Genomic DNA, 15,001 nt, shown 5'->3' on the forward strand with positions numbered 1-15,001 from the left:
CCTTGGTGTTGTGAACATAATTTTTTGTTTCATTGAAACTCTGATTCAGGTAAGTTTTTTGTATGTGAAATATGAACTATCATATTTTCATAAACTATCATTTATATAGCCAATCTTAAAAAATGAAAAAAGTATATTTGTGTATAATATAAAAATTAGGTTTATATTTTAGGTAAAAAGTAGAGCACTTCCCCACTTAGTTTCCTTTTGGTAATGGTGGCACCATCTGGCTGACCTCAATGTCTTCATACTGGAGAGCACCAGGGAACATTGTTTCTGTTCCATAGCAGAGTATATATATAACATAGAAACACACAGTGCTTTACAGGTGGAAGGGACAATAAATCAATCAAATAGGAATTTCATAAACAATTATAGTTTCTCTGAGGAAGACATTCTGGTATGCTATCTCTTACAGGGTTGGGTTTCTGGGTATAAGCCTCCCGTAAGGGTTATAGGGCAAATGATCAGTCTGAGAGCTTGCTCTAACTTCTTTTTAGCAGGTGAACTGTAAGAGGACCAGAGTTAGCTACAGCAACAAACCATGAAAGTGAGTGACAATGACATTTATTGTTTCCTGTGGCATTGCTTTGGTTTGCTTCTGACTGGCAGCACTTGTAGCTTTAAATAAATTGAGGAAGTAGAGAGTAAATAGGAGAAATGTTGAGTAAGTCCTTCTTGAAAATGCTGTTCAGTGAGAGAATATTAGCGGTAAAATTTTCATTGCCTTTTAAAATTTGAAATGTGCTTAGATTATTCAAGTTATCTCCCAAAAGCCATTCTAAATTCTAAAAAGACAAAATTACTATTTATCAAATAATTAATATAGCATATTAATTTTAACTCAAATTTATGATCAAGTATAGTATCTTTGTGTTTATTTATTTTATTTATTTTTTTTATAAATGAATTTTTATTGGTGTTCAATTTACCAACATACAGAAAAACACCCAGTGCTCATCCCGTCAAGATATCTTTGTGTTTAATACTTCATTTTTAAAAAAGATTTTAAGTAAACTCTATACTTGTGGGGCTCAAACACAACCCTGAGATCAAGTCGCAGGCTCTATTGGCTGAGCTAGCCAGGTACCCCAATATTTATTTTTTAACACTTGAAGCAAGTGTTTATAATGGGGTTGGAAATATATTTAAAAATTTAACATTTTGAATAAGTACAACATTAATGATTGAAAATTCAAAAGTCCCCAAAATGTACTCAATGAAAATATCTCCTCTCCTCCAAGCCACCTAGTTTTCATTCCTGATGCAACAAAAATTGTCAATATCTCTTGCTCAGCCTCATAGAGGTATATATAATAAAATTCTTCCTCCATTTCTTTTACACAAGTGGTAGGATACTCTATATACTATGTTATATGCCCTGGTCTTTTCACTTTGCACTGTCTCTGATAATGTTCAAGTGGTCTGAACACAGTGGCCTGGTTCTTTTTGAATGATTTTTGTAGCTTCTTTTCTATAAATTTACTATCATTTGTTGAACCAGGTCCTTATATCTACTGATGATAATTTAAATTATTTCTGGGGTACTTTTGTTTTAGCTGTCACAGTACTGCAGTGAATAGCTGTTAAATCGTTCCACATGTGAGCAAATATACCGATAAGACATATTCTTAGAATTTGCTGGGTCAAAGGGTACAACTTCCTGATAGGTCAAGTTGCCCTTGGTAGAGGTTGAACCAATTTAAGCTCTCATGAATAATGTATTACAGTACCCATTTCCCCATAGTCTCACCAACATAGTATATAATCAGACTTTTTGATGTGCGTGGCTATTCTAATAGGTACAAAATTAATAGAGTAAATTTTTTGTAATATGAGTGAAATCGAGCATTTTTAATAAACTTAAGAGACATTTATATTTCCTTTTCTGTGAACCATTTTTTCATATGTTTTATCCATTTTTCCCTTTAGTTTTAGTCCTATTAATTTATAGGAATTATTTTAAGTAGGCCACATGTGTAGCTCCACAAGGGGCTTCAACTCAGGACCCTGAGTTTGAGACCTGCCTGAGCTGAGGCCAAGAGTCAGATGCTTAAAATTCTGAGCGACCCAGGTGCCCCTGTAGGAACTCTTAGATATTAGGGAAATGAACTATTTAGAAAATGAGTCGCAAATATGTTTTTCCAGTTTGTCACCTACCTTTTGGCTTACCTTGTGATTTTTTTTCCCATTCATTTTTAAAGTCAGTTTATCAATCTTCTAGATTTTATATCGTAGTAGAAAAGTCTTTTGTACTTAAGTTATTAACAAATTATTTTATGGTTTTAACTTTTTACATTTAAGTCTTTGACACTCTGCAGTTTATCGTAGTGTAGAGTGTGGGGTTCGGATCCAACATTTTATTCTAGATGGCCCATTTGTCTGGTTGCGATTTTTACGGGTGTCATTCTTGGATTATCCCCACATGCACATGGATCATATTTCTGTTTGCCTAGCCCAGAGATCACAACTCAGATGCCTGTAGAGACTAGGCAGGTTATATAAAAGGGTGAAGAGTGCCAGGTAGGGAATATAGCCAACTGGAAATGGGATGGCGTACTTTTCTAAAGAGGACAGCCACAACCCAGTGCCTGCTGATTATTTCTTTGCAGGAGTGCAGCAGGGCCCGGTGTTGTGAGATTTTTGTCAAGGGAAGCTGGAAATCCATTTTAATATAAAATCTCTTGATTTTAAAATGTTAGCAATTTTAAAATTTAAATATAGTTTGGATAAACAGAGAGAGTGTCTTCAGGCCAGATTTGGCTCAGAGAAGGCTTCCAATATCCTTGGCCAACAACGAAACTTACCGCTAACAACTTAACTCTCCTATAAGAAAATACATTCACAGTTTAATAGTTTGACACCCCATTAGGATACAGCTGGAGTTCCGGAAAAGGAGAAAAAAGTGAAGACAGTCTATATAAGCCAAAGTCTTTGCCATCACTGATTGAAAAAGTAATTGGAGAAATGCAAGCATTTCACTATCCTTTTTTCCCCAAGTACCTCGGAATGCGGATGTATGTGACTTTATTAGAAGAAAATCGTGATTCAGTAGATTCTTGGATTAGAAAAATGAGTTTTCCAGCTCTGCCATTCTGATTTTGCCAAATGCCAAATTGGTTTGTGTTTTGTGTTTTGGGAAAGCATAATTGTTTAGTTACCAACCCTGGAAGTGAAGTGTAGCACAGACTCGCCGCCCCCCGGCCCCAACCCTGCTCTTCCTTTCCCTTCCTCATTGCTGTTGCTGATCCCACTGTGTGCTGTAGGCTTCCCACGTCTCACCGCCTTCAATCCCCGAAACATCACCCGATGAAATAGTTCACCATCTCCTACACACACAATAGCCATGTGGAGCACACAGCCCGAACGTTCTCTCTCCATCCTGAACTTCCCGTGCCTGCGATTCTGGGGCTCAGAGTGGCATCGAATCAGGCCCGTCTCGGGAAGGTCGAGAGAGGGGAGCGTGTGTGTCAAACGCAGGAGAGTTGGGTGGTCTGGGAGAAAGGCCCCCGGCAGGCCCCGGCACAGGCCGAGCCCCCACTGCCGGCCCGGGAGCCCCCGCAACCCCGCAACCCCGCAACCGGCCGGCGCCTCAGCCCGCTCCGCGGCGCGCATGCTCCGTGCGGGGCTTCTCCGGCGACCCGGGATAATGAGTGCCGGGCCCAGGGGGCGGGCCGAGCGGCGACTGCGGGAGCCCGGAGCGCGGCGGCTGCCCCCGGGCGCTGTGCGCGGCTGCCGCAGGGCCGACGGCGGCCGCCAGCGCTGTGCGCGGGAGTGGGGCTCGCCCGCCCGAAGCGCACGCCCGCTCGGTCCCCAGGGCCCTCTGGAGGTGACTCGGGCGGGCCGGGCGGCGCTGCCTGTTGGGAGGGCGGGGATGAGGCGGTGAGGAGACGAGCTGCCGCCGCCGCCGCCGCCGCCGCCGGCCGCAGCCGTAGCGGGAGTCGGGGCGGGGGCGAGGTCAGCAGTGCCCCGCGCCGGGTGGCGAACCCAGACAAAGGAGGAGGAGCCGCCCGAGGAGCGGGCCAGCGCCGCCGGGAAAGGAGGCCACCGTCTCGGTCGCAGCTGGGGGTCGCCCGGGCCCTCGGGCCGCCGCGCTTCCTCCGCGGACGCCGCGCGAGGCGAGGCCGCCGGGGCCGAGGAAACCGCCCCCGGAGCGCCCGCCCGCCGGCGCCGCCCCCGAGCCGCCTCGGCCGGAGCTGCGGCCCGGGCGGGAGGCGGCGGCGGCCGGCGAGGCGAGGCGAGGCGAGGCGAGGCGGCCCGCTCCCTGCCTGTCAGGCCGCCCGCCCGGCCCAGCTCGGTCCGCGGGCCGCCCCCGATGCGGAGGCGCTGCAGCCGGGGCCATGCAGCAGGCGCCGCAGCTGTACGAGTTCTTCAGCGAAGAGAACAGTCCGAAATGGCGGGGACTGCTGGTCTCGGCCCTGCGGAAGGTCAGTGCTGGCGTCCGGGCGGCCGCGGGGGCTGCGTCGGCTGAGCCGGGCGGCGGCGGGGGGTGGGGGGTGGGGGGTGGGGGTGCCGGGCCCGGGCCCCCGCGGGCTTCTAACGGGGAGCTGCGCGTTCTCCCAGTGCTCGGGTCCCGCGGGCCGAGCCATTGCTCAGGGGCTGGCTCTGGGGGGCTCCGAATTGCCTGTTGCATCCAAAAGGACGTTTTCCCAAGTTTTTGCCTGGCCCCGGAAGGAAGGTTTTGTTATGATCGTAAAAATGGATTTCATGTTGCAGTCGTTTCGTCAGGCAACTTCCGCCGTTGGCCAATTTGTTGTCCTCAGGCTGGATTAGGGCAAGAGAAAGTCTCGCTGGTGTTTACACAGTTTCTGAAACAAAAGTTCATATCCAGGCCCGGTAATTACTTTTAATCAGGCACTTTGGGGGTGTTCCTTTAGGCACTTGGCTTGTCAAGAGCGTCCACTGACGAGGCAGTACTTTTTCGTACGCTCCATGTGTTTCACGTGTGAAATGTCAGGGAGCCCTAATACACACACTCGTTTTACAATTCTTGAGGGAAATTTAAAGTGCTTCCTCACTTCCTGCGAAAGGTGTCCTACTTGTTTACAAGAGATTTAAAAAATTTGGTGTTTCTTCAGTGGGTGCACTTTAGAACTTGAAATATCTTAAGGAGGCAAAAACGCACCCCATTTTAAAAAATCAACCTTTCGAGTTTGGGTGTATCCCCTGGGTGCATCTCTCCTGGAGATGAGTCTTCATTTGTGAATTTAGATAATAACCATACTATTATTTTTATAATAAACCTTATTATGAGGTCAAGACAAATTTAGAGACTGAAGGATTAGACATCAATCCTGCTTAACATGGGCTTCCATTGCCATTGATGCAAAGGGGTTAGTATGTCTGCATTCTGTGCAGAATATCCAAGAATAAATTTTAAAGTAATAAAAAATAAACATTAATTTAAAAGACTGAACTTGAAAATAAATCTTCGTATAATTTCTATAAGTGAAAGGAAGAAGTATATTTTAAAGGTAAGAACATTTTCCTCATTCAGAGTTTCAGATTTTCCATTGTTTTCATAATTCTCGCAAGGAGATACTGCCTCCCTTGGGCCAAACACCAAGTCATACCTTTTCTTTCTTTCTTTTTTTAAAAGATTTTATTTACTTATTAATGAGAGACAGAGAGAGGCAGAGACACAAGGCAGAGGGAGAAGCAGGCTCCATGCAGGGAGCCTGAGGTGGGACTCGATCCTGGGTCTCCAGGATCAGGCCCTGGGCCAAAGGTGGCGCTAAACCGCTGGGCCACCCGGGCCTCCCAAAGTCGTGCCTTTTCATACCTTGGTGGAGGTAACTAGGGGCAGTTTTCATTTCACTGGCATACTAGGTGTTGAAGTTAATTGACTTTACTTCCATGGGCAGCCTGATTCTACAAGGAGAGGGAAAGAAATGGAAGCGTGCTGAGTAGTGATAATGAACACCAGCCTGAGCTGAAAAGTAAAAGGGGATATGCTTAGATAGTAATGGACTCTGATGTGAGTAATTGCACTCAGCAGAAGGTGGTAGGCATGTATTGTTGGCAGTGTGATGCAGGTATCTACCTATTGGTACTTTCTGGTAGCAAATAGTATTTGAATGTGTGTTGCATAATTTATTCATTGGGTAGCTTTGACCCTAATAATCCCCCCATGAACAGAGACAGATTTACTTCTTCAGATTAGGCTGACAACAAAGCCAGAACAAACATCCTAGTCCATTGCTTTGAGACTGTTAATTTGCATTTTATGCTGTGCTCCTTTATCTGGAGCTCAGGTGTCTTACAGATCTGTATTGTCTTGTACCACAGTTCTCGTAGATCCTTTGCTTATGGAATACATCTAAGAAAATTTGGTCCTTTGTGATGAAATGAATTCAGAAAACAACTTCTATTCATTAATTTACTGTTATAGAATTGAGATATATTGCTATGGAAGACATTTTTCATATTTTTGGAAAATTTTTGGTGTTAGTAATTTGGATTATGTCCACTTTTGTAGCATTTGGGTATTTGTGGTATTGCAACACGTAGGTTTATGGTGCCTGCTAAGAGTTATTGCTCATAAGGAGCTCAAGGTTCACTCTTCCTTTGTAGGATGTGTTACATTCTGGAATGTACCTGCCAGCCATACCTTAGTACAATGAAAAATCCCGCCATTTGTAGAAAGGCTCTGTCTTTACATTCAAAGCATGTAGAACTTGGCTTGCTTCCTTCTTCCAGCTAACAATTTCAAAGACTACTGAGATTAGTAGTAGTAGAGTAGACTGCATTGGACTCTATTGGACTACTAGGGTTTTTTCTCCTCCAGTTGGCTCTTTCCTCCATTGAACATGTGGGACACTTCATTTAGCTTTTTTTTTTTCTTTTTTCTTGAACTTTACTTTTATCCTTGTATTTTTTAATTGAAGTATAATTGACATTAACATTTGTTGAACACATCTTAAGCAGTAGGCACCATGCTGGAACTAAGATTACAAAGATACATAAAAGCAGGGGACCTGCTCTAAAGGTGTTTACCATCTACACTGAAGATTTTAAACTTTTTGGTTTTGGTTTTATAAATGAGATAGATAGCAATTAGGAGCTCAGAGTTACATAATGAATATATGTGTGTGTGAAAAGAGCAATATAGTTTAATTGGTTCTATCCGATTCTACTTGGGCATCTTGGTGAAACCTCTAAAACTTAAAGTATAATTTTCTGAAAGCTAAAATCATGACTCACACAAATAGAAATGAACGTGTGTCCATGATTTTGATTCAACTTATTACTTAATAAGGGCACTATATGAAAATTGTAGGAGGTAAGTATTTATAGGCAATTTAATAAAGTAATATTAAGATAGGATTGCTGGGTTAGATACAAAATTAGTTAATATCCTGTAGGAATATAAACAGTAAGTTTTGGATTGTCTTTTCCACCGATTTGAAATTATTTGTATCTGTACCAGACAAAAATCTCAATGTTAATCTTACAGATTTGCAAAATAGTCCAGTCCGTAGAGTGTATTCAGAGGTTTGAGCACAGCATTGTACTGAAAAACACCTGTAATCTCCTTTGCTTATTTTCAAGTTTTGGCTAATTTTTATGAAAATCAGGTTATATGGTGAAATCACTGTTGTTGACCCCGAAAATACGGGGAATTTTTTTAAACCAACATTAAATATTTATTTCACTACATAGAAACACAAACATAATAGATTTATGGAAAAATAATTTTGGAAATAGAAATGTGTTCCTTAACTTTTTGTTTTGTTTTTATTTAACTTTTTTTTTTAACTTTTAAAACAACTTTAGGTAGAGCATTTAAATACATAAACTACAAAGGGTAAAGCAGAGGGAAATGACATTACTAATAGATAATACATGGATTGTTAACATTACTGCTAAATTATGTATCTTCCTTAAAAGAGCCAGAAACATAAATGCCTTTACCACTACTCCCCAAGAACATTGAAATTATTGTATTACTTGGGAGGAAAAAAAGCGTGGGGATATACTTGTAAATGCAGCTTATTATCTGTGTCTTTGAAATGCCTTTGGTACTTTGTGTATGTATATTGATTATATGCTGAAAAAAATCAGTGTAAGCGTTCTACATATGGGAAGCATGCCTTAAAGTTTTTTTTAGTTCCTGATACTTCCTTGTAGATGCCTTTTCTGTCAGGTGTTCTTCACCAGGCTAATTGTGGAAAAGAAAATGTCTTTTGTTTTTCTATCTGTAGTTACAAATGTCATGAGACTTAGAAAGGATTGATTGAATTACTTTGTTCCTGACTCTAATTCAGGTTAAATATGAACTCCCAGTCCCAAACATTACAGTTTGCCTTTACATATCTGTCTAAAATGTAAGAGGTATGAGACAATGTCTGAGTTAATTAAATAGCAGTCTATGGGAAGGAAGAAGAGGATAGGAGGTTTTGGTTTAGAAACGTTTTTGTGTGGGGATCCCTGGGTGGCTCAGTGGTTTAGTGCCTGCCTTCAGCCCAGGGCTTGATCCTGGAGTCCCGGGATCAAGTCCCACATCAAGGCTCCCTGCGTGGAGCCTGCTTCTCCCTCTGCCTGTGTCTCTACCTCTCTCTCTCTCTCTCTCTCTCTCTCATGAATAAATAAAATCTTTAAAAAAATGTTTTTGTGAACTCTGAAAGATTTTAGTGTTTCTGCCTTTGTACTACGGTGTCTTGGAACCATTTTAAAAGACTACTCTGGATCTTTGTGGACCCAGAGGAAAAGGATAGGTTGCTTTGAGAAAATAAAATTGGTGTCACTGACATCAGAGGTTCAAGGAAGACTTCTCTAGGGAAGTAACACTTGTGCCGAGTTCTGGAGGATATGTTTAAGTATTTATTGAATGCCTCCTGGGTGTCCTGCACTACTCTTGATACTGAGATTGTAGTGAGACCCCTGCTCTCATAAAGCTTCCATTCTAAATGTCTCTGTGGGATAGGCCTGGGAAGGACAGACAATAAAGGACTATTATCTGAAAGATCAATAGGAATTAACAAGACAAAGGGGAGGTAAGAAAGGATTTGAGGCTGAGAGAAATTTTGATTGGTTTTAAAAAACTAAGACAAAGTGAAAAGAAGAGGCTAGTTGGTAGACCAGGTTAAGGTTTCTACCTGAGAATAAGAACCTTGTAGTATTATTTATGTAACAAAATAACTAGATTAACTTGATCAAAATTGCTTTTTTAAAAGATCACTCCAACCAAAAGCTAGAAATGACTAGGATATCCTATGATTTTTGTGTATGTGACGTCAGGCCTGTCCTGGATTTCCTAAAGCCACTGAATATAACAGTAGAACTCCAGCGAGTCATTTGGAATTGTTCCAAACTAATAATGACCCAAACTGACCCAAGGGGTTCAGCCAGAACTGGATGAGCATTAGGAACGCATTTTAACTTGCTGCATTTAGCTCCCTGTCAGCCATGATTTAGTAGTCGCCCTCTATTTTCAGTTTAATTTTGGTATGGTATATTTGGAGCAATAATATTCCATTAAAGTGTTTTATGCTGACTACCCAAAGCATTACCTGTGTTACCACTTGACATAAATCAAGTATATGTCTTTTATATTAACCATGGCCTCTCTTTCAAGGGAACAGTAGTTTGATTATATCCTCTGTTAGCCTGCATATTTGAATCAGGAAGGAATTTTAATGGAACTAATGGATTTAGCATTATCTCATGTAGTCACGTTAAAAATTAACAACCTAAAACTCTTTTCTTCTTTCACATAAGAACATATGATAGTAGAAAGCCTTTGAAATATGTAATGTGTTATACACTTCACATTTTAATGTGTGGAGATGAAGCAAAACAATGAAAATAGCATCTAGATCTAGATATGAATACTAGTATTCTCTTTTTTTCCCTAGTATTCTCTTCTAAGTAAAGTTTTCATTCTTCCTGTTTTCTTCACTAAATCAGTTTGTAAACTAAAACATTACCTCTTCTATAGCACTTTATAATTCTTTTTAAAATAACCCATTAGAAGCATTTGGCAGTTGAACTATTCTTTCTTGAAACCCTTTCCTTGTTTGGCTTCCAGGATACCAGCCTCTGCAGGCTTTCTCTCTCTGGCTATTCCTTTTAGGTCCTCCTCCTCATCTACCCAAACTACATCATCCTGACTTCCCCAGAGGGGCGGTTTTTGGACTTTAATTTCTACTTACGGTCACTCATAGATCCCATCCAGCCTCGTGGCTTCACATGTCATCTGTATCTGATGATTTCCATATTTTTATTTTTGGCTCAGTCCTCTTTCCTGTGTTTGGATAACCAACTTCTTTCTGGATGACTTCCACATAGGTGTGTGATAGGAATCTCAACCAATTCTGAGCTCCTTCTCTTCCCCACAAAACCTGCTCCTTATGTAGTGTTTCCTGTATCAGTAAATGGCTAACTACTTTGTCCTTCTCATTACTCCAAATAAAAATCTGGAGCTATTCTTGAATCTTGTCTTCCTAATCTGTCTAAATCTGTTTAGCTTTACTTCAGAAACTGTAGGTGTATACTCAACCATTGTTTCTTACTCTTCCACTTTTACCACCTGGGACCAAACCATCATTAATCTCTTCGAGTGTTAAAATAACCTGTACATGGTCTTGGCTCTTCTGCCCTTGCCCCCATTCAGTCTTTTCTCAACACAGCAGAAATAAGTGAGATCTTTTCATTTCTTTGTTCACAACTCTCATTGCTTCTCAGAATAAAAGTCTAAGTCCTCTCAATAGGTTACTGCACTCCACTGCTGCCCCTTACTTTTCCGTCTCTGACTTCATTTACTTCTGTCCCTTTTTTGTTGTGTTCCTTCCCCACAGTGGCTTCCTTGTATCTGCAGACACATTTTAATGTGTAGATGTATTCTAATCTCAGGGTTTTTGTACTTGCTGTTTCTTCTGCCTAGAACAACCACCCCAGAGATTATGTCCCTGTACCTCCTTCATTTTCAGACAAACATCATTTATTATTATTTTTTAAATATTTTAATTATAAGAGACACAGAGAGAGACAGAGACATAGGCAGAGGGAGAAGCAGGCTCCATGTAGGGAGCCTGATGTGGGACTCAATCCCAGGACTCCTGGATCATGCCCTGGGCCAAAGGCAGGCGCTAAACTGCTGAGCCACCCAGGGATCCCCAAGACAAACATCATTTAAAGAGGACTCTTCTTGGAGCCTATTTAAAACTACTGCATCCCTTGCTTCCTGGACATTCCTATATAGATGTTTACCATAAAACCCAATCCAAGCTTATTATCACTTTCTAAAACCTCCAGTATAAATGATATACTCAGTTTTGAACCCAGAAATCTGGTCATCATCCTGTCTTCCATCTCACATGAGGCTCAAATCTAATCAACATTGAGTCTTGATTTTTTTCTCCTAAATTAGAGAGTTTTTTTTTCTTTAGTTTATTGTTATGTATCTCCCAAAGAATTTTTTAATTGCACGTTTTTATGTTGACATCTAAAAATTTTCATCTTCAAATTCAGATAGTGGCAGTATAATTTTATATGTGTTCCTAATACTGATATTTTAAAATAAAAGTTCTTTATTTATTTATTTATTTATTTATTTAATCATGAGAGACACAGAGAGAGGCAGAGAGATAGGCAGAGGGAGAAGCAGGCTCCCTGCGGGGAGCTGGATGTGGGACTGGATCCCAGGACCCCGAGATCACGCCCTGAGCTAAAGGCAGTCAGACAGACGCTCAACCGCTAAGCTACCCAGGTGCCCCTCCATCAGCCTTTTAAATATATCCAGTGAAATCTAAGTACCATAACATGTTGATATCCACCATTGATCCTTTATACATGACAAAGTGCTTTTGAAAAATTTTTTTAAATTTTAATTCCAGTTAACATACAGTGTTATATTAGTGTCAGGTATTCAATATAGTGATTCAACAATTCCATACATCATCTGGTGCTCATGACAAGTGCCCTCCTTAATCCTCATCTATTTTACTCAAACCTCCATCTTCCTCCCCTCTGGTAACCGTCACTTTGTTCTCTGTTATTCTTAATTATGTGTTTCTTGGTGTTTCTCTCTCTCCAAATTTTTCCCCTCTGCTCATTTGTTTTATGTTAAATTCCACATGTGAGTGAAATCATATATTTGTCTTTCTCTGACTTGTTTCACTTTGCATTATACTTGCTAGCTTCCTTCACGTCGTTGCAAATGGGACAAAGTGCTTTTTTTTTTAACAGTTGGAAATTTTACATTATACTTTATTCTCTGTGACCTTTTCATTCTATTTCCTCTGCATAATTCTAAAACAGTATGTTTATACTTAAGAGTCTTTGATCCTTCCATTATACTTACACTTTCCTCAACAACAAAAATGTCTGCTTTTTGAATTTTTAAAAATCTCTTCAGTGACTATGAAGCATTGAAATTTTTCTACTGCAGTGCCTAGGTGGCTCCATTGGTTAAGCATCTGCCTTCTGCTTGGGCTGTGATCCTGGGGTCTTGAGACCAAACCCCTGCTGAGCAGGGAGCCCACTTGTCCCTCTCCCTCTACTCTTCCCTCCCCTACCCCCACTCCTGCTCTCTCTCTTCTCACTCTCAAATACATGAATACAATCTTAAAAATATATATATTTCTTTTAGGCTGAATTGCTATTAGGACATAGTTGGTCAAAAAACCTTGCTTCTTCAAGGCCAGGAGGAATGCATCTGCTGCTGTTTCTTAGCTCATTCTTTTAGATCATCTTTTAAAGGACTCATTTGGGTCAGGCCTAACTAGGGTGGCAATCTTGATTAATTCAAAGTCATGGATTTTGGAAAATTAGTACTTAGAAAGCTTTATTGAATATGGATTGTTCAATGACATCTATGTGGTTGTTTGCGTTGGTTTTAAATTAGTTCATGTTTCATGGGTGACTATTATTGCTAGAATGAGATAGGGTCTTGCAGGAGTGAATCACAGTTCAGCATCAGTTCTATTCTTGTTTCCCATTTCTTTAGATATAAGCCCTGAGAACAATCGTTAACATAAATAGAAGAAAAATTTAAAGCACTCAAGGTTATTTTTAATTTTTTTATTTTTAAAAATTTTATTTATTTATTCATGAGAGACACAGGGAAAGAGGCAGAGACACAGGCAGAGACAGAAGCAGGCTCGATGCAGGGAGCCTGATGTGGGACTTGATCCTGGGACTCCAGGATCACACCCTGGGCAGAAGGCAGGCACTCAGTCGCTGAGCCACTGGGCATCCCTCAAGCTCATTTTTAAAACTTCTTTAAAATTATATGCCTCTCTCTATATATATATTTAAAGATTTTTTTTCATGAGAGGCACAGAGCGAGGCAAAGACATAGGCAGAGGGAGAAGCAGGCTGCCTGAGGGGAGCCTGATGTGGGTGGGATTCAATCCCGGACCCCGGGATCATGCGCTGAGCCAAAGGCAGACAGATGCTCAATCACTGAGCCACCCAGGTGTCCCCCCAAAATCATATTGTTGTCTATCAAAAAGTTAGTCTTAATGATATGTAAGCCAGTAGCTCATTTAAGTTCTTCTGCAATTTTGTTTAAGGTAAAAAATTGGAAACCACCTGACTTGCAGAATGATTTGTTGCCTGTCTTTAAAGCTATTAATTTTTTCATTTTCTAGCTTTTCCAGGACATGCCCAAAGATTAGTAATTATAACTGTTACTTTTTTTTTGCCTAAAGATGCGTTGTTTAGTCCAACATATCAAAGAAAGTTTGGGAAAATGAAAATAGTGTTAGCTTTAGTATACTTCACTATGATGATATTTATTAATAACATGTATTTTACCTTATCATGTTCTTTAGACATATTTTCATTGAATCCTTGGAGCCATATCTCTAGTTCATTGTATTTGTTTTCTGTTGCTGCTTAACAAATTATTACAAACTTTAGCGGCTTATTACAACACGAATTTGGCTCAGTTTCTGTAAGTTAAAAGTCTAGGTACAGTTTAGCTAGGTTCTCTGTTGGGGTCTCCATCAAAGTTTTGGCTGGTGCTGCCATCTTCTCTGAGGCATGGGGTCCTCTTCCAAGCTCATGGAGTTATTGGCAGAATTCATTTCCTTGCGGTTGTATGTCTGAGGCCTTCAGCTCCTAGAGGCTGCTGTAACATGTCAGTTTGCTTCTTCAAGGCCAGGAGGAATGCATCTGCTGCTGTTTCTTAGCTCATTCTTTTAGATCATCTTTTAAAGGACTCATTTGGGTCAGGCCTAACTAGGGTGACAATCTTGATTAATTCAAAGTCAACCGATTAGGGACCTTAGTCACTTTCACCTTCTATGGTAACTTGATCATAGGAATGATATCCCATCATATTCACAGATCCTGTCCACACTCCAGAGGAGTACACAGAGCATGTATATCAAGGGGTGGGAATCCTAGGGGCAACTTAGGATTCTGCCTACTCTGCTTATCCATTTAATGTAAAGTATCCACCACATAACCAAATTGGTAAGTTTTGTTGTCAAGCCAGCCACCCTCATCATCATTTATCTTCTTTGAGACAAGGTCTGACTTAATTTTTCAGTTCAAATGAATGTGTTAATACATGTTACATGCCAAACATCCCACTTCTGAATTCTAATTGTAAGATAGAAAAATAGTTAAGGTGTGAAAACTTGCTTTTAATTTTTTCTCTTGAGTGAAAGAAGGTAATGTTACTTTTTACTATTTCTTAAAGATGCTTTCTTTTGTTTCCATAAGTTTTTCTCCTTAGTAAGGCTGTGGTGGGTTTTTTCTTGTTGTTGTTGTTGTTTTGTTGTTGTTTGATAGGCTACGGGATTGAAGAAGCAAGGTACTTAAATGAAAAATATTTGTAGTTGTCTCTTTGTTCAGTGTCCTAGAATTTATTACGTATTTTTTTTTTAATTTTTTTTTATTACGTATTTTTTATTGCACCCCAGGGCAGCATACCCTAGTGAGATCAGAGTAAGTAATAGATCTGCCCTTCTTCAGTAAGGTAGGAGGAGGGCAGTTGGGAAGAAGAGATAAGAAAGAGCCTGTTTTCTCCTTGAGTGCAGGTACCTTG

General features: G+C 40.6%; 1 protein-coding gene across 2 annotated transcripts in view; it reads left to right on the forward strand.

Annotated features, from left to right (window-relative positions):
• The first annotated feature begins 4,213 nt into the window (after nucleotides 1–4,213).
• SOS2 (SOS Ras/Rho guanine nucleotide exchange factor 2) overlaps nucleotides 4,214–15,001 on the forward strand; it is a 79,543-nt gene continuing 68,755 nt past the window's right edge. For both annotated transcript variants that reach the window (XM_041758810.1, XM_041758812.1), the window contains exon 1: nucleotides 4,214–4,427. In XM_041758810.1, the coding sequence (XP_041614744.1) occupies nucleotides 4,341–4,427 (87 nt within the window). In that variant the 5' untranslated portion in view covers nucleotides 4,214–4,340. The remainder of the gene's footprint in view (nucleotides 4,428–15,001) is intronic.

The sequence above is a fragment of the Vulpes lagopus genome, chromosome 6 (assembly GCF_018345385.1).
Source record: "Vulpes lagopus strain Blue_001 chromosome 6, ASM1834538v1, whole genome shotgun sequence".
Taxonomy (NCBI): domain Eukaryota; kingdom Metazoa; phylum Chordata; class Mammalia; order Carnivora; family Canidae; genus Vulpes; species Vulpes lagopus.